This window comes from Pseudophryne corroboree, chromosome 2, assembly GCF_028390025.1.
Source record: "Pseudophryne corroboree isolate aPseCor3 chromosome 2, aPseCor3.hap2, whole genome shotgun sequence".
NCBI lineage: Eukaryota > Metazoa > Chordata > Amphibia > Anura > Myobatrachidae > Pseudophryne > Pseudophryne corroboree.
This window is the reverse complement of record NC_086445.1, coordinates 407,543,239-407,562,736: the sequence shown is the minus strand read 5'-3', so window position 1 is coordinate 407,562,736 and position 19,498 is coordinate 407,543,239. Positions and strand designations below refer to the sequence as shown.

Below are 19,498 nucleotides of genomic sequence, written 5' to 3'. Positions count from 1 at the left end.
AGCTTCTCGCTGAGCTTCAGGAATCCTATATGGCTTTAAATGAACCCTGACCCCTGGTTCTGTGACAATGTCATGTTTTATTATGGTCGTTCGGCCAGGCAGCTCTGAAAATACCTCCCTATTTTGGATGAGAAATTCTTTAACCTGATTGTTCTGATCAGCTGATAATGTCTCTGACACCTTCACTGCGGGAAGCAACCGGGGTGAAGACACCGAAGGGCAAGGCTCCGCTGACAGAGACAACCTATCTTTCCAGGGTTTGATTAAGTTAACATGGTAAATCTGTTCGGGTTTTCTCTTTCCCGGCTGGTATACTTTGTAATTAACCTCATTCACTTTTTCCCTAATCTCAAATGGACCCTGCCATTTAGCTAGGAATTTGCTTTCCACAGTGGGTACCAAAACAAGAACTCTATCTCCAGGAGCAAATTCCCGTATCTTGGCACTCCGGTTATAGACCCTCTGTTGAGCACTTTGGGCCTGTTCCATGTGCTCTCTGACAACAGGTACCACGGCTGCAATCCTATCCTGCATTTGTGTTACATGCTCAATAACGCTTCTATAAGGAGTGGGCTGTCCTTCCCACGTCTCTTTGGCAATATCCAACAACCCTCTGGGGTGTCTACCATACAACAAATCAAACGGAGAAAACCCCGTAGAGGACTGAGGAACTTCTCTGATGGCCATTAACAAGTAGGGCAACAAACAATCCCAGTTTTTCCCATCTCTCTCAACAACCTTTTTTAACATACTTTTTAATGTTTTATTAAACCTTTCCACCAACCCGTCAGTTTGGGGATGGTAGATGGACGTCCTGAGGTGAGTGACCTTAAATAACTTGCACAATTCTTTCATGATCCTTGACATAAATGGAGTACCTTGGTCAGTCAAAATTTCTTTTGGTATTCCCACTCTACTAAATACCTGCACCAGCTCCTTAGCTATCGCCTTGGTTGTGATAGTGCGTAAAGGGACAGCCTCAGGATATCGAGTGGCATAGTCCATAATTACCAGGATATACTGATGGCCCCGAGCAGACTTTAACAAGGGCCCCACGAGATCCATGGCTATTCTGTCAAACGGGACCTCTATAATAGGCATGGGAACTAGTGGGCTCCTGAAATGGGGTCTAGGGGCATGATACTGGCATTCAGGACAGGAAGAACAATATTCAGACACTTCTTTATAAACCCCTGGCCAAAAGAACCTTTGTAAAACTCTTTCAGTGGTTTTTTCTGCCCCTAAATGTCCTGCGGTAACGTGACTATGAGCTAAATCTAGTACCGTTCTCCGATAAGGCTGGGGAACTACCAGCTGTTCTACCACATCCTCACCCCTTTTGACAATGTGGTACAAGAGCTCATTACAGATGGCCATGTGGGGATACGTAACCCTGTCACCTGGTACCACAGGTTCCCCATTAACAATCTTAACATTCTCTCTAGCCTTTATTAAGGTAGGATCCTTTAACTGTTCAGACGCAAACAGATCCTTCTTTACCTCCAGGTCAGGCACGCTTTCAGTTCTAACTACTATGTCTCTGTTCCCGGCAAGAGGGTCCTCACTGGACTCCCCATCTGTCACTTCCCCAGCCAAACTAGCAAAAGGCAAAGGGCCAGAAAGTTCCGAAGACCCACGTACATCCATAAAATCACCGGTATTATCAACTGGCTTTTTACTTCTCACATCTGTTGATAACCGTGATTCCCACAGTTTCCAAAAATGAGGAAAATCCCTCCCTATTATGGCCTCATGCACCAAGGTAGGGACCAGTCCCACTTTAACCATTGCTGACCCACAACAAGTTTCTATATTCACCTCAGCAGTGGCATAATGTTGGGTATCCCCATGTATGCAAGTTACCCCAATAGGTATTTGCTGGACCTTTAAGGGGTTCACTAACCCAGCTTTCACGAGGGTAACTAAACTTCCTGAATCTAGCAAGGCCTCTACCCGGTTACCCTCTAAGAACACATCACACATTTGTTTTTCCAGCTCAGGTGAAGGTACCACAGTACAGGCTAACCTAGCAAAGAAAGACATTCTGCGACATTCAAAGGCAGCATCACATTGCATGGGTTCTTGCATGACTGGGCAATTGGCAACAACATGACCTGGCATACCACATCTAAAACATTTAACCACACGATTATCAACCCGTTTGGCCAACATAGACCGTTCTAGCCCCATTGGCCTGTCTCCAGGGCCAGTGTTTACAGTCTCTCCAGCCTTGCGTTCTCTTAACCGCCCAGCAACGTTTTCCCACGGAACAGTCTTACCAGTCTTTACTGAAGGGCGCTGTCGAGGATCTATGGGTTGCTGGGTGGTCATCAGTAGTTCCTCTGCTGCCAAATACCGCTCTACCATGTCTACTAATTGGTCAGCAGTACCCGGGTTTCCATGGCTCACCCACTTGCGCAGGACCATGGGCAAAGATCTCAAGTATCGGTCCATGACGACTCTTTCAACCATCTGGGGACCAGTTAATGTCTCTGGCTGTAGCCATTTTTTTGTTAGCTGAATAAGGTCGTGCATCTGAGAGCGCGGAGGCTTCTCCATGGCGTACACCCAACGGTGCACCCGTTGTGCTCGTACTGACAGCGTGACTCCCAGGCGGGTCAGGATCTCAGTCTTTAGTTTATCATAGTCCCGAGCCTCAGCAGGGCTTAAATCAAAGTACGCTTTTTGGGGCTCACCTGACAGAAAAGGTGCCAGCAGACTGGCCCACTGTGCTTTTGGCCAGTTCTCACGCTCTGCAGTCCTTTCAAACGTGGTCAAGTAGGCCTCCACATCGTCAGCCTCTGTCATTTTCTGCAAGAAGTGACTGGCCCGTATAGAACTAGAGCTGGTCGGAGCACTGACGGCCACATCTCCAATCCGGGCTGCAAGGCTCTGCACCACTTCTGTTAAGGCCTCTCTATCCTGACGCTGTTGCCGGTAAAGTTCGTCAATAGCCACCTGCTGCTGTCTCCTATTTTCCTCCATTGCCACCTGCTGCTGTCGGTTGGCCTCCTGCTGAGCCGCTGTAGCTTGCAGCAAGGCTTTAAGCAGATCCTCCATGTCGACAGATTTTTCAGGCGGCTTTGTAGCTGCTTTCACCCAAGACATATATCAAACCCTCAGGGGTGAGTCTCAGTAACTTCACACTGGGCTGTATCTGCATAAACCACCGTTTTCTGCAGGCCTCACAAAGCTGCTGCTTTCACTTATGCGCAGAACGGGGTTGCTCGCATTCTCCACCAAGTTGTAACACTGTAGGGGTGCAAGGCGCCTTTTCCTGGGGAATATGGTAGCACGCAGCAGCTGAGGAACAACACAAGTCCAGTTTCTGGTACAACTGACCCCGGCCAGTTTTATTGAAACAGAAAATAAAACAAACCCCAAAATAAAAATACCTTGCCTGTCCGGCACTAACTAAACATAAGATATTCCTAACTGTCACTAAACAAAACACAGAGTTCTTCAGTACATACTGTATAGCTTACTTGCATCAGAAAGCGTGTCTCTCACACACAGATCCCTCAGCCTTCCCAGGCAGTCTGCCCATACTAATCAGGTTAGCAGCACTATAACACACTTACACAGCTGAAACCCTGATTAGCCCTCTGTGAGGCCAAAGACCCGAACTGGGCCCAATGTCTAGAACTCGCCTTATCTCTCTCTCAGAGCCTTTACCCAGCTTTTACAGCAAACTGAAAAGGTTCAGACAAAACAAAAAGCATTTTTCCTAGAAGTTAACATTTTCTAAAACATGTAAGACAAGAACCTGGGACAAATATACCTGCCCTCAAACACTATCCCAGTGTTCTTGTCACAATATATACACAGTATATAAGTATATATATATATATATATATACAGTATATATATATATATACATACACAGTATATATATATATATATATAATATACATAAAACTATGATTCTCAGCATGCGGTGCGCTGCGGGTGGGGATGTGCGGGGGAGTGGGTTCCGGAGGCGCTATGGGTGGGGGAGGGGTGGGGGTGCCGTGGGTAGGGGAGGGGCAGGTGCGGGGATCTGGCGGATGGGGTTCCGGAGGCGCTGCAGGTGGGGAAGGGGCGAATGCGCCGCGGGTGGGGCAGGGGGTCCGGAGGCACTGTGGGTGGTGGAGGGGCAGGTGCGAGGGTGCGGCAGATGGGGGAGGGGGTCCGGAGGCGCTGTGGGTGGTGGAGGGGTAGGTGCAGTGGGGCCGCGGGTGGGGTAGGGGGTCAGGAGGTCCTGCTGGTGTGGAAGGGAAGAGTGCGCCGTGGGTGGGTTAGGGGGTCCGAAAGCGGCGAGCGTGGGGGAGGGGCAGGTGCGGGGGTGCGGCAGATGTTGGAGGGGGTCCGGAGGCGCTGTGGGTTGTTGAGGGGCTGGTGCAGTGGGGCCGCGGGTGATGACTGCGGATGGGGGAGGGTGTCTAGATGCTGTGGGTGGAGAGGGGTCTGCAGTTGGGAGGTTCTGTGGTTGAGGGAGGGGCAGGGGAGTGGGGGCTGCGGGTGGGGTAGGAGGCACCGCATATGGGGGAGGGTAGGGGCAGGTGCAGCGGACGGTGGATGCGCTGTGGGTACTGTACCTGCCAGAAAGGTAGTTGGAGGTTAATCAATAACAGCTATCAGTTACACTGCTAATCTCTCTGGCTCAAAGATCCCATCTCTCAGCAGCAGCAGGGCCGCAGACCACCCGGGCTCAGTGTCAGGGTAACTATCGCGCTGTCGCGGGCAGCCAGGGAGCACTGCAGTGTGCGGTGTCCCTGTTCCCACGTAAGCCGCTCTGCCTCACATCTCCCCCCGCCAGCCGCCCCACATGCAGCGGGCCGCACTGTTTTGATTGCATCTGGGACCATCCTTCTTACTGATACTGATGTAATAGGTAATGTTTGTGTACAATATGACAGAGGGTCAGATTCAAAGATTTCCGGAAAGCCAATATTTACCAAAATCTCAGACGTTTAATGATCTGTCCATGCGCAGGAGTCACACAGCACATGTGCAGATCAGATCCTGCGATGCTGCTTGCAGTGCCCTAGAAGCCACAGCATGATTGACATGTTGCTGGCATTTGGAGGTTTTCTGCGAGGAATGTTCCAGAAAATGGAGGTATGCATGACCTATTTTCTGGGCGTGCCAAAGACAGTAGCTACGTCCTTGGATGTAGTTTCACTGGCCCTGGCAGCATGATGTTGCTGGACATCTTGAGCAACCTGGAGGTTAAATTATTTAATTTGTTTGTGCATGAGGAAAATACTTGAAATGAATTTATCAATTTTATGTTTCTATCTACGACTGTTCAATAGCAGTATATAATATTTCACCTTTTATGTATCTTTCTCACACAGGCTTCCATCTATACCATAAGCTGCACACCATAGTACCGGAGAGCTGTCTCCTTATCCTGGTTGGATTACTTCTTGGCGGAATCATATTTGCAGTTAATGAAAGGTCTCCGCCTGCTATGAAGACAGATGTCTTTTTCCTGTATCTTCTGCCTCCAATTGTGTTAGATGCAGGTTACTTTCTGCCCACACGACCATTCTTTGACAATGTGGGCACAATATTCTGGTATGCAGTTGTGGGCACGCTATGGAACGCTATCGGGATTGGCATATCACTCTTTGGAATCTGCCAGATAGAAGCATTTGGGCTGTTAAATATCTCATTGCTGCAGTGCCTGCTGTTTGGAAGCCTGATTTCAGCTGTAGACCCAGTGGCTGTTCTGGCTGTTTTTGAAAATATTCATGTCAATGAACAACTATACATCTTAGTATTTGGAGAGTCCTTGTTGAATGACGCTGTCACAGTGGTGAGTATATATATCTTGCATGGGATCCAGTCTCTAGGTCGACAGTAACTAGGTCGACAGTAACTAGGTCGACCACTATTGGTCGACAGTAATTAGGTCTACAGGGTATCTAGGTCGACATATTCTAGGTTGACTGGTCAAAAGGTCGACGAGTTTTTCACAATTTTTTTCTTTTCTTTAACTCTTTCATACTTAACGATCCATGCAGACTACGATTGGGAATAGTAACTTGTGCCGAGCGCAGCGGTAGCGGAGCAAGGCACCTTGTCCGAAGAATAGTGAGCGAAGCGAGCCATGTGAGGGGACACAGTGCACTAATTGGGGTTCCCGGTTACTGTACGGAGAAAACGACACCAAAGAAACATAAAAAACTCATGTCGACCTTTTGACCTGTCGACCTAGACCATGTCGACCTAGAGATCCTGTCGACCCCTGTTACTGTCGCCTAATAGTGGTCGACCTAGTTACTGTCGACCTAGTTACTATTGACCGTCTATACCACACCCAATGCATATCACGTTTTTTTTTAGTATTAGTATTACATAATACAATATGAAAAAGGTTTTAATAGAATGTTGTTTCATATTATTTCTGATTAGAGGATGTATTTTTTTTTTTTATATAGCTATAGTGGGTTAAGCAACTAAATTAATAATTCCACTTACGTCTTAACACTGAGGTAGCATACGTGCATTCCAATGATAGACATCAAATTCTGTCATGCCAGGGAATTTAGTCTATAAGCTGCTATGTGTCAGAGACTGATATGGATTATACAATATTATCTGTACAGTAGTGCATTATACCAGACATGTCACTTGGATCGGTGATACCTGGGTGTATATTTACTAAAAGTCGATTTTGGTTCAAAATCGACCAGAATAGAACCAACATACACAAAAAATCGACTACAGTGTTTCTATTCCAAATAGCTCATTTACCAAAAGTCGATATTGAGGTCCTTTTAAAACTTGCAGTGTGATGTGAGTTCTATTTGAAGTTCTAATAGTGTTCTACTCATCAAAAAGCAACTCAAAATAAACCCAAAATTGATAGAAAAAATATCGATAACATCGACCAAACATTAACCCAAAATGGACCCAAAATAGACAAAAGCATTTCCATTGGTAAAAACAGGTCACATGCACTGTATTACCCACAAACACCTTCATTCTTGGGCTAAATTTGCATATCCACGATTTTTGTTAAATCATTGCTATGCCTTTCAATGTCATGACTTTTGCAGCCAGAGTGCCCCACATGCTTCTCTTCCATGTTTTTTCCATCATACAATTCTACTTGATAAAAACTCAAATACAGTAGAACTATTTCTGATGATTCTATTAAAAATTATGATTTTGGGATGATTTTCAAATCAACTATTAGTAAATATGAGTTAGGAATTGAACTCTATGCTAAAGTATTGAAGGTTCTATTGTAGTTCTGTTTAAGTGTAAGGTTCTAATTCAGTCGATTTTGAGTTGATTTTTACTTTAGTATATACCTGTCACACAAAATAGACTGAAAATCGACTAAAAATCTAAATTGAGTTTTAGTAAATATACCCCCTGGTGCGCTAAACAGACCCCAAATATGGCCTCATGGGAAGGGGGCTTGGCCTGATAGCGAGCCCCTGTTTTCATCACTCCGGGGGCATGCCCAGCAGTTCCATAGATGCTGGGCTGCCCCCAGAGACTTTCCTTGCAATACTGACTCTTACATTTTGCTATCACCCCTTCGGGGGGTGATACCCGGTTGCTTTTCACACCCCCTGCACCCTTCTAATGACACTTTTACATTGTGGTACTATACAGACGAATGATTGTAATAACCAATATAGAGTTGGAGTTGCCATCTTAAATCTTGTCTATAATATCCCTTTAGATCAACATCATTAAGCTATAATATTTAGCACAACATTGGCAAACAGGTATATAGTTGTTTTGTACATGGGCCATTTAACCCTCTTTATCTGATTAGTGCACCACATCCCATGCACTACATATGCTGTTCAAATATCCTCCTTAGTCTGAGTTGCATGCAAGCTGTCAGCCACAGAAAGCAGATTTACTACATTATGCTGATTCAACTAATGTGAGGTTTGTGCATGTGCAAATGGAAACCACTGCCACAATAGTCATCATTAGTATAGTAGATGCACTTACACCAGCCCCATGCTAGGGGCAAGAGATATATCAGAAACAGACTACCCTTCCCCATACACATAGCTTTCGATACACACGAACAACCACTCACATGACATTTGCATGGTACTTCCACAAGTCAGGGTGCTTATTTGCAGTCTATATGCTACCACCCAGTTCCCATCACAAAACTCCCTATTTTACTGAAAGACAGAAACAGCCAAGTTCCATCCAATTCAGAATAGGACTGACATACCCATAAATGTGTCAATTTGCTTTTGTGCATTCACTGTATGCAAAAACTCGCTGTTTGCATCTTTGCTAAGAGGTCTGTCCACCTCATAATCAGTATTAAACAGCTCAGGTGCAATGACTTAGTTAAAAAAGATATTTACATAAATCTGCACAAAATAATGTAAGATCAACCTACAGCACCTGGTATTCCCAGGTGGCCTTCCATCCAAGTACTAACCAGGCCCAACACTACTTAGCTTCCAAGGTCAGATGAGACACAGTGTGGTGTGGCTGTAGGTTATGTAGTAAGAATGAAAATGAAAACTAGAACACTCATGCAGTGTGCTGTACTGATGTGGTAGCAATGGAAAGGGTTACATTTTTTATTCTCTAAGTGAAGAGATAAGGCTAAAGGGGGGTACACATGGAGAGATCCGTGCTTAAATTCCAAGCAATCTGACTAGATTGCTTAGAATTTAAGCACGGATCTCTCCGTGTGTATGCCCATAGCAATAGCGATGCACGACCACGCGTGTCGCTATCACTTACTCTAGATTTGGCATGCATGCCAAATCTAGTTAGATCGCTCATTTCACCGCTGGGTGAAATGATCGGCCCCCTGTACCACCCTGTGCTGAACGGGGGAGAGATGTGTGCTGAGTGGTCTGTGCTAGATCGCTCAGCACACATCTCTACCGTGTGTACGGGGCTTAACCTGAAACCTTCATTCACATAGTGAAATCCAGTAAGCAGAGGGTCACCAGTTCAAACCCAAGAGTTTCCAAGTTTCTCTATCGTCCTAGTGGATGCTGGGGTTCCTGAAAGGACCATGGGGAATAGCGGCTCCGCAGGAGACAGGGCACAAAAAGTAAAGCTTTACGATCAGGTGGTGTGTACTGGCTCCTCCCCCTATGACCCTCCTCCAAGCCTCAGTTAGATTTTTGTGCCCGGCCGAGAAGGGTGCAATCTAGGTGGCTCTCCTAAAGAGCTGCTTAGAAAAGTTTAGCTTAGGTTTTTTATTTTACAGTGAGTCCTGCTGGCAACAGGATCACTGCAACGAGGGACTTAGGGGAGAAGAAGTGAACTCACCTGCGTGCAGGATGGATTGGCTTCTTGGCTACTGGACATTAGCTCCAGAGGGACGATCACAGGTACAGCCTGGATGGTCACCGGAGCCTCGCCGCCGGCCCCCTTGCAGATGCTGAAACGAGAAGAGGTCCAGAATCGGCGGCAGAAGACTCCTCAGTCTTCTTAAGGTAGCGCACAGCACTGCAGCTGTGCGCCATTTTCCTCTCAGCACACTTCACACGGCAGTCACTGAGGGTGCAGGGCGCTGGGAGGGGGGCGCCCTGGGAGGCAAATGAAAACCTATTTTGGCTAAAAATACCTCACATATAGCCTCCGGGGGCTATATGGAGATATTTAACCCCTGCCAGAATCCACTAAAGAGCGGGAGACGAGCCCGCCGAAAAAGGGGCGGGGCCTATCTCCTCAGCACACAGCGCCATTTTCCTCACACAGCTCCGCTGGCTCTCCCCTGCACTGCACTACAGAAACAGGGTAAAACAAGAGAGGGGGGGCAAAATTGTGGCAAAAATTATATTATTAAAGCAGCTATACAGGGAGCACTTATTATAAGGCTATCCCTGTCATATATAGCGCTTTTTGGTGTGTGCTGGCAAACTCTCCCTCTGTCTCCCCAAAGGGCTAGTGGGGTCCTGTCTTCTTTAAGAGCATTCCCTGTGTGTCTGCTGTGGGTCGGTACGTGTGTGTCGACATGTATGAGGACGATATTGGTGTGGAGGCGGAGCAATTGCCAAATATGGGGATGTCACCCCCTAGGGGGTCGACACCAGAATGGATGCCTTTATTTATGGAATTACGGGATAGTGTCAACACGCTAAAGCAGTCGTTTGACGACATGAGACGGCCGGACAATCAATTAGCACCTGTCCAGGCGCCTCAAACACCGTCAGGGGCTGTAAAACGCCCTTTGCCTCAGTCGGTCGACACAGACCCAGACACAGGCACTGATTCCAGTGGCGACGGTGATGAATCAACCGTATTTTCCAGTAGGGCCACACGTTATATGATTTTGGCAATGAAGGAGGCGTTACATATTGCTGATACTACAGGTACCACAAAACAGGGTATTATGTGGGGTGTGAAAAAACTACCTATAGTTTTTCCTGAATCAGATGAATTAAATGAGGTGTGTGATGAAGCGTGGGTTGCCCCCGATAAAAAAATGCTAATTTCAAAGAAGTTATTGGCTTTATACCCTTTCCCGCCAGAGGTTAGGGCGCGCTGGGAAACACCTCCTAGGGTGGACAAGGCGCTCACACGCTTATCAAAACAAGTGGCGTTACCCTCTCCTGAGACGGCCGCACTTAAAGATCCAGCAGATAGGAGGATGAAAAATATCCAAAAAAGTATATACACACATACAGGTGTTATACTACGACCAGCTATAGCGACAGCCTGGATGTGCAGTGCTGGGGTAGCTTGGTCAGAGTCCCTGATTGAAAATATTGATACCCTGGATAGGGACAATGTTTTACTGTCTTTAGAGCAAATAAAGGATGCATTTCTTTATATGCGTGATGCACAGAGGGATATTTGCACACTGGCATCACGGGTAAGTGCTATGTCCATTTCGGCCAGAAGAAGTTTATGGACGCGACAGTGGTCAGGTGATGCGGACTCAAAACGGCATATGGAAGTTTTGCCGTATAAAGGGGAGGAGTTATTTGGTGTCGGTCTATCGGATTTGGTGGCCACGGCTACAGCCGGGAAATCCACCTTTTTACCTCAAGTCACTCCCCAACAGAAAAAGACACCGACTTTTCAACCGCAGCCCTTTCGTTCCTTTAAAAACAAGAGAGCAAAGGGATATTCATATCTGCCACGAGGCAGAGGAAGGGGGAAGAGACTGCAACAGGCAGCTCCTTCCCAGGAACAGAAGCCCTCCCCCGCTTCTACAAAAGCCTCAGCATGACGCTGGGGCTTCTCAAGCGGACTCGGGGGCGGTGGGGGGTCGTCTCCAGAATTTCAGCGCGCAGTGGGCTCACTCGCAGGTAGATCCCTGGATCCTGCAGATAATATCTCAGGGGTACAGGTTGGAACTAGAGACGGATCCACCTCGCCGTTTCCTGAAGTCTGCTTTACCAACGTCCCCCTCCGACAGGGTGACGGTCTTGGAAGCCATTCACAAGCTGTACTCTCAGCAGGTGATAGTCAAGGTACCTCTTTTACAACAAGGAAAGGGGTATTATTCCACTCTATTTGTGGTACCGAAGCCGGATGGCTCGGTAAGACCTATTCTAAATCTGAAATCCTTGAACCTGTACATAAAGAAGTTCAAGTTCAAGATGGAGTCACTCAGAGCAGTGATAGCGAACCTGGAAGAAGGGGACTTTATGGTATCCTTGGACATCAAGGATGCGTATCTCCACGTTCCAATTTACCCCTCACACCAGGGGTACCTCAGGTTCGTCGTACAGAACTGTCACTATCAGTTTCAGACGCTGCCGTTTGGATTGTCCACGGCACCTCGGGTCTTTACCAAGGTAATGGCCGAGATGATGATTCTTCTTCGAAGAAAAGGCGTATTAATTATCCCATACTTGGACGATCTCCTAATAAGGGCAAGGTCCAGAGAACAGCTAGAGATGGGATTAGCACTGTCTCAAGAAGTGCTAAAACAGCACGGGTGGATTCTGAATATTCCAAAATCCCAGTTAATTCCGACAACACGTCTGCTGTTCCTAGGGATGATTCTGGACACGGTTCAGAAAAAGGTTTTTCTCCCGGAGGAAAAAGCCAAGGAGTTATCCGAACTTGTCAGGAACCTCCTAAAACCAGGAAAGGTGTCTGTACATCAATGCACAAGAGTCCTGGGAAAAATGGTGGCTTCTTACGAAGCAATTCCATTCGGCAGATTCCACGCAAGAATTTTCCAGAGGGATCTGTTGGACAAATGGTCAGGGTCGCATCTTCAGATGCACCAGCGGATAACCCTGTCTCCAAGGACAAGGGTATCTCTTCTGTGGTGGTTGCAGAGTGCTCATCTATTGGAGGGCCGCAGATTCGGCATACAGGATTGGATCCTGGTGACCACGGACGCCAGCCTGAGAGGCTGGGGAGCAGTCACACAAGGAAGAAACTTCCAGGGCGTGTGGTCGAGCCTGGAAACGTCTCTTCACATAAACATTCTGGAACTAAGAGCAATCTACAATGCTCTAAGCCAGGCAGAACCTCTGCTTCAAGGAAAACCGGTGTTGATCCAGTCGGACAACATCACGGCAGTCGCCCATGTGAACAGACAGGGCGGCACAAGAAGCAGGAGTGCAATGGCAGAAGCTGCAAGGATTCTTCGCTGGGCAGAGAATCATGTGATAGCACTGTCAGCAGTGTTCATCCCGGGAGTGGACAACTGGGAAGCAGACTTCCTCAGTAGACACGACCTTCACCCGGGAGAGTGGGGTCTTCATCCAGAAGTTTTCCACATGCTGGTAACCCGTTGGGAAAGACCAATGGTGGACATGATGGCGTCTCGCCTCAACAAAAAACTGGACAGGTATTGCGCCAGGTCAAGAGATCCGCAGGCAATAGCTGTGGACGCGCTGGTAACGCCTTGGGTGTACCAGTCGGTGTATGTGTTTCCTCCTCTGCCTCTCATACCAAAAGTATTGAGAATTATACGGCAAAGAGGCGTAAGAACGATACTCGTGGTTCCGGATTGGCCAAGAAGGACTTGGTACCCGGAACTTCAAGAGATGATCACGGAAGATCCGTGGCCTCTACCTCTGAGAAGGGACTTGCTTCAGCAGGGTCCCTGTCTGTTTCAAGACTTACCGCGGCTGCGTTTGACGGCATGGCGGTTGAACGCCGGATCCTAAAGGAAAAAGGCATGCCGGAAGAAGTCATTCCTACTTTGATTAAAGCAAGGAAGGAAGTAACCGCGCAACATTATCACCGCATTTGGCGAAAATATGTTGCGTGGTGCGAGGATCGGAGTGCTCCGACGGAGGAATTTCAACTGGGTCGATTCCTACATTTCCTGCAATCAGGATTGTCTATGGGTCTCAAATTGGGATCTATTAAGGTTCAAATTTCGGCCCTGTCGATTTTCTTCCAGAAAGAATTGGCTTCAGTTCCTGAAGTCCAGACTTTTGTTAAGGGAGTGCTGCATATACAGCCCCCTGTGGTGCCTCCAGTGGCACCGTGGGATCTCAATGTTGTTTTGGACTTTCTCAAATCTCATTGGTTTGAACCACTAAAAACTGTGGATTTGAAATATCTCACATGGAAAGTGACCATGCTACTAGCCCTGGCTTCGGCCAGGAGAGTGTCAGAACTGGCAGCTTTATCTTACAAAAGCCCATATCTGATTTTCCATTCGGACAGGGCAGAACTGCGGACTCGTCCGCATTTTCTCCCTAAGGTAGTGTCAGCATTTCATCTGAACCAGCCTATTGTAGTGCCTGCGGCTACAAGCGACTTGGAGGACTCCAAGTTGTTGGACGTTGTCAGAGCTTTAAAAATATACATTTCAAGGACAGCTGGAGTCAGGAAATCTGACTCACTGTTTATACTATATGCTCCCAACAAGTTGGGCGCTCCTGCGTCTAAGCAGACTATTGCTCGCTGGATTTGTAGTACGATTCAGCTTGCACATTCTGTGGCAGGCCTGCCACAGCCAAAATCGGTAAAAGCCCACTCCACAAGGAAGGTGGGTTCTTCTTGGGCGGCTGCCCGAGGGGTCTCGGCATTACAACTCTGCCGAGCGGCTACGTGGTCGGGGGAGAACACGTTTGTAAAATTCTACAAATTTGATACCCTGGCTAAGGAGGACCTGGAGTTCTCTCATTCGGTGCTGCAGAGTCATCCGCACTCTCCCGCCCGTTTGGGAGCTTTGGTATAATCCCCATGGTCCTTTCAGGAACCCCAGCATCCACTAGGACGATAGAGAAAATAAGAATTTACTTACCGATAATTCTATTTCTCGGAGTCCGTAGTGGATGCTGGGCGCCCATCCCAAGTGCGGATTATCTGCAATAATTGTACATAGTTATTGTTACCTAATTCGGGTTATTGTTGTAGGGAGCCATCTTTCAGAGGCTCCTCTGTTATCATACTGTTAACTGGGTTTAGATCACAGGTTGTACGGTGTGATTGGTATGGCTGGTATGAGTCTTACCCGGGATTCATAAATCCTTCCTTATTGTGTACGCTCGTCCGGGCACAGTATCCTAACTGAGGCTTGGAGGAGGGTCATAGGGGGAGGAGCCAGTACACACCACCTGATCGTAAAGCTTTACTTTTTGTGCCCTGTCTCCTGCGGAGCCGCTATTCCCCATGGTCCTTTCAGGAACCCCAGCATCCACTACGGACTCCGAGAAATAGAATTATCGGTAAGTAAATTCTTATTTTTACAACTATAAGGAAATGTATTATTAGTGGCTAGCTCATATTTACATTTTAGATGACCAGTATGTTTTACATATAAATATATCAGAATATCATGTTGATGTGTATGTATTCAATGTTGACATTTTATTATGAGAAGGGTATCAGTGAACCACAGTACATGAGCAAAATACGATCTGTTACATATATAGTAAAATACAATAAAAAATCAGAGGTCTGTTCAGTGTAAATATAATACAGATATTGCATTTTTTTATTCTATTATTAAAATGATAAGTCTGACGGGAAATCTTCATTCTCATAACCAGATTCTGTGGCTCAACATGTTGGGTCACAGTGACTGAAAAGAGGGTCACCAGTTTGAATCCATGACTTACAAAATTTTACATCTACAGTATATGGGGAAAGAGATTGCTATTTATGTCTAAACAAATAACATTAGAATAAAATGTCCCTTTCTTTGGCGGTTCGTTCCTCATGTATCAAACATCCTTACTAATTCTATAAAAATAAAAAGCACAAAAAGCATATGTGCACTATCAACATGTCTGCGAATTGTATGGTTAAACATTACCAGTAGTCCTTTCATACAGTATTTGTCTTTGCAATAAGTGCTTTGTGCCAAAAATACTACAGCGCTAATTGTCAATAAGTACACATAGCAAGAATAAAGCAAGGAATCACTGGATTCATTAATACAGCTTTCAGATCGCAATGCCGGGTCGCACCCAGGGTTTGGCTACGGGTCCTTCCCGGGCGCAACCTGGCATTGGACTCTTTCACACTGGCTTTCCAACCCGGCAATATGCCGGGCCGGGTTGCCATCAGGGGTGGAGACCACAGCGGCATTGGAGGCAGGTGCGTAGGCGGCGCGTGCGCACAGCATGTATTCAGCGATCACCGGCTGCTTTGCAGAGCAGCGGGTAATCAAAGGCTCTCCCAACTGCCCCCCCCTGCCCGCGGGTGGGACAGCGGGATAGGGTCCGAATAGCGGGACAGTTGGGAGGTATGCAGTTACACCCTTTCAGATGCAACTGGAGATGCTACTGAGGTATGCCCGACTCAACATCGCCAGTAGATATATGTGCTGCAGAGCAAGCGCAGTGTAAAACTGATTTGCAAGCTCTGCATTTAACCTCTAAGGGAGTTATGTAATATGGTCCGAGTTTCTAGACGCTGTGGGATTCCAGCAATCTCAACTGCAAATTTAAAACAGCCATTTAAATCTACAACCAAGATCACCAGAATCATGCTTCTGAAATCTCAGACCCTATTACATAACCCGTTTACTGCTCAATAGAGAACAATGAAGAAGTAAAGTACAAACATTTCATGTACCTAATTGTAAAAATATATAATCAGACCAGTAAAACAATGTGTTTCTTAAATATTTTTATAGTCACAAAAGAATATAAATAGCTAAGAGGTTTTTTTGTATCTTTCTGTCAAACTTCTATTGTAATATGACTTAACTGAAACTCACTAACAAGTTACAAAACAGCAGTTCTACATAATCCTTTCTGGTCTCCCACAGTGCAAACTTCCTTGCTGCATTCTTGGTTCATTCCCTTTGTAGGTTTTATCTTTAGTGCACTGAGCTGATTCCTATAGTTCATTTCCTTTGTAGGTTTTATCTTTAGTGCACTGAGCTGATTCCTATTTGCAAGTAAAGCAAAAATGTAAACAACTGTGCACAACCATGTTGCACTGCAGGTGGGACAGTCATATCATGTGCAGAGAGAGTAAGATTTGGGTGGGGTGTTCAAACTGATCTCTAAATTTCATTGTAAAAAATTAGCTGTCTAACATATGTGGGCTACATGCAGAAGCAGACAGTATTTACCCTGCGCAGAAAAAAAATAGGATTTTAATACCTACCGGTAAATCCTTTTCTCTTAGTCCGTAGAGGATGCTGGGGAAACTTCAAGAACCATGGGGTATAGACGGGATCCGCAGGAGACATGGGCACTTCAAGACTTTAAAAGGGGTGTGAACTGGCTCCTCCCTCTATGCCCCTCCTCCTCCAGATTCCAGTTATAGGAACTGTGCCCAGGGAGACAGACATTTAGAGGAAAAAGGATTTATTTTGATTTAAACTAAGGTGAGAAACATACCAGCTCACACCTCAAGCATGCCCTACAACATGGCATTCAACCCAACGCATGCAACGGCATGAATAATGACAGCAACAGGCTGCCTATAAACGCAACACAACACATGTGTAACCATAACCAATAACTGCAGATACAGTATGCACTGGGACGGGCGTCCAGCATCCTCTACGGACTAAGAGAAAAGGATTTACCGGTAGGTATTAAAATCCTATTTTCTCCTACGTCCTAGAGGATGCTGGGGACACTTCAAGAACCATGGGGCTTATACCAAAGCTCAAGAACGGGCGGGAGAGTGTGGATGACTCTGCAGCACCGATTGACCAAATAAGAGGTCTTCCTTAGCCAGGGTATTAAACTTGTAAAACTTTGCACAAGTGTTTGAACCCGACCAAGTAGCTGCTCGGAAAAGCTGTAATGCCGATACCCCCCGGTCAGTCGCCCAGGATGAGCCCACCTTTCTGGTAGAATGGGCCTTCACCGATTTCGGTAACTGCAATCAAGCCATAGAATGAGCCTGCTGAATCGTATTACAGATCCAGCGTGCAATAGTCTGCTTGGAAGCAGGAGCCCCAATCTTGTTGGGATCATACAGGACAAACAAAGCCTCCGTTTTCCTAATCTGAGCCGTTCTGGCGACATACATTTTCAAAGCTCTGGCCACATCTAGAGACTTCGATTCCTCTAAGGCGTCAGTAGCCACTGGCACCACAATAGGTTGGTTCATGTGAAATGATGACACCACTTTTGGCAGAAATTGCTGACGAGTTCTCAACTCCGCTCTATCTTCATGGAAGATCAAATAGGGGCTCTTGTGAGACAAAGCCGCCAATTCAGACACCCGCCTTGCAGAGGCCAAGGCCAACAGCATGATCACTTTCCAAGTGACGAATTTCAACTCTACCTTACGTAAAGGTTCAAACCAATGAGATTGCAGGAACTGCAACACCACGTTAAGATCCCATGGTGCCACCGGGGGCACAAAGGGAGGTTGGATGTGCAGCACGCCTTTCACGAAAGTCTGAACTTCCGGAAGGGAAGCCAATTCTTTTTGAAAGAAAATTGATAAGGCCGAAATTTGTACATTAATTGAGCCTAATTTTAGGCCTGCATTCACCCCTGCTTGCAGAAAATGGAGAATACGGCCCAGCTAAAATTCTTCCATAGGAGCCTCCTTGGATTCACACCAAGACACATATTTTCTCCAAATACTGTGATAATGTTTTGCTGTTACCTCTTTTCTAGCCTGAAGCAGTGTGGGAATTACTTCACCGGGAATACCCTTCCGGGCAAGGATCTTGCGTTCAGCCTCCAAGCCGTCAAACGAAGCCGCGGTAAGTCTTGGTACACGCACGGCCCCTGCTCTAACATCCTCTCGTAGAGGAAGAGGCCAAGGATCTCCTATGAGCAATTCCTGAAGATCTGGATACCAGGCCCTCCTTTGCTAGTTTGGAACAATGAGGATTGTATGAACCCTTGTTCTTCTTATGATCTTTTTCACTTTTGGAATGAGTGGAATCGGAGGGGACACATATACCGACTGAAACACCCACGGTGTCAATAGGGCGTCCACCGCTATTGCTTGAGGGTCCCTTGACCTGGAACAATATCTCAGAAGTTTCTTGTTGAGGCCAGACGCCATCATGTCTATTTGAGGAATTCCCCAACGACTTGTCACTTCTGCAAAGACCTCTTGATGAAGACCCCACTCTCCTGGATGGAGATCGTGTCTGCTGAGGAAGTCTGCTTCCCAGTTGTTCACACCTGGAATGAAGACCGCTGACAAAGCGCTTACATGCCATTCCGCCCATTGCTGCTCTGCTCTTCGTTCCGCCCTGGCGGTTTACGTACGCCACTGCTGTTATGTTGTCCGACTGAATCAAGACCTGCAGATCACGAAGAATATGTTCCGCTTGTTGAAGGCCGTTTTAAATGGCCCTTAATTCCAGAATGTTTATGTGTAGACAAGCTTCAGGGCTTGACCATTTTTCCTGGAAATTTTCCCCGTGTGACTGCACCCCAGCTTCAGAGACTCACATCCGTGGTCACCAGGTTCCAGTCCAGGATCCCGAATCTGTGTCCCTCTAGGAGGTGAGAGCTGTGCAGCCACCACAGGAGTGAGATTTTGGTCTTGGAAGACAGGATTATCTGTCGGTGCATGTGCAGATGGGACCTGGACCATTTGTCCAACAGGTCCCACTGAAACACTCTGGCATGGAATCTGCCAAACTGAATGGCCTCGTAGGCCACCACCATCTTCCCTAGCAACCAAGTGCATTGATGAATCAACACTCTTGCTGGCTTCAGAATCTGTTTGACCAGGTTCTGAATTTCCAGAGCCTTTTCCACCGGAAGAAAAACTTTCTGTAATTCCGTGTCCAGAATCATACCAAAGAACGACAGCCTTGTCATCGGAACCAACTGTGATTTTGGCAAGTTTAGGAGCCAACCAGGTTGTTACAGAATTGTCAGGGAGATCGTCATGCTCTGCAGTAATTGTTCCTTGGACCTCGCTTTTATCAGGAAATCGTCCAAGTACGGGATAATTGTGACTCCTTGCTTGCGCAGGAGAACCATCATTTGCGCCATAACTTTGGTGAAAACCCTCGGAGCCGTGGACAGACCAAACGGCAACATCTGAAATTGGTAATGACAATCCTCAACGGCAAACCTCAGGTAAGTGTTATGCACACCAGTGCCTGCAGGAATGTACTGGTGTCAGAACTGTTATGCACTCCAGTGCCTGCAGGAATGTACTGGTGTTTGAACTGTTA

At 46.7% G+C, this 19,498-nt stretch overlaps 1 protein-coding gene across 2 annotated transcripts in view; it reads left to right on the top strand.

Moving 5' to 3' along the window:
- Positions 1-19,498, top strand: part of LOC135023902 (sodium/hydrogen exchanger 2-like) — a 148,554-nt gene that overhangs the window by 29,961 nt on the left and 99,095 nt on the right. For both annotated transcript variants that reach the window (XM_063953426.1, XM_063953427.1), the window contains exon 2: positions 5,340-5,803. In XM_063953426.1, the coding sequence (XP_063809496.1) occupies positions 5,340-5,803 (464 nt within the window). The remainder of the gene's footprint in view (positions 1-5,339; positions 5,804-19,498) is intronic.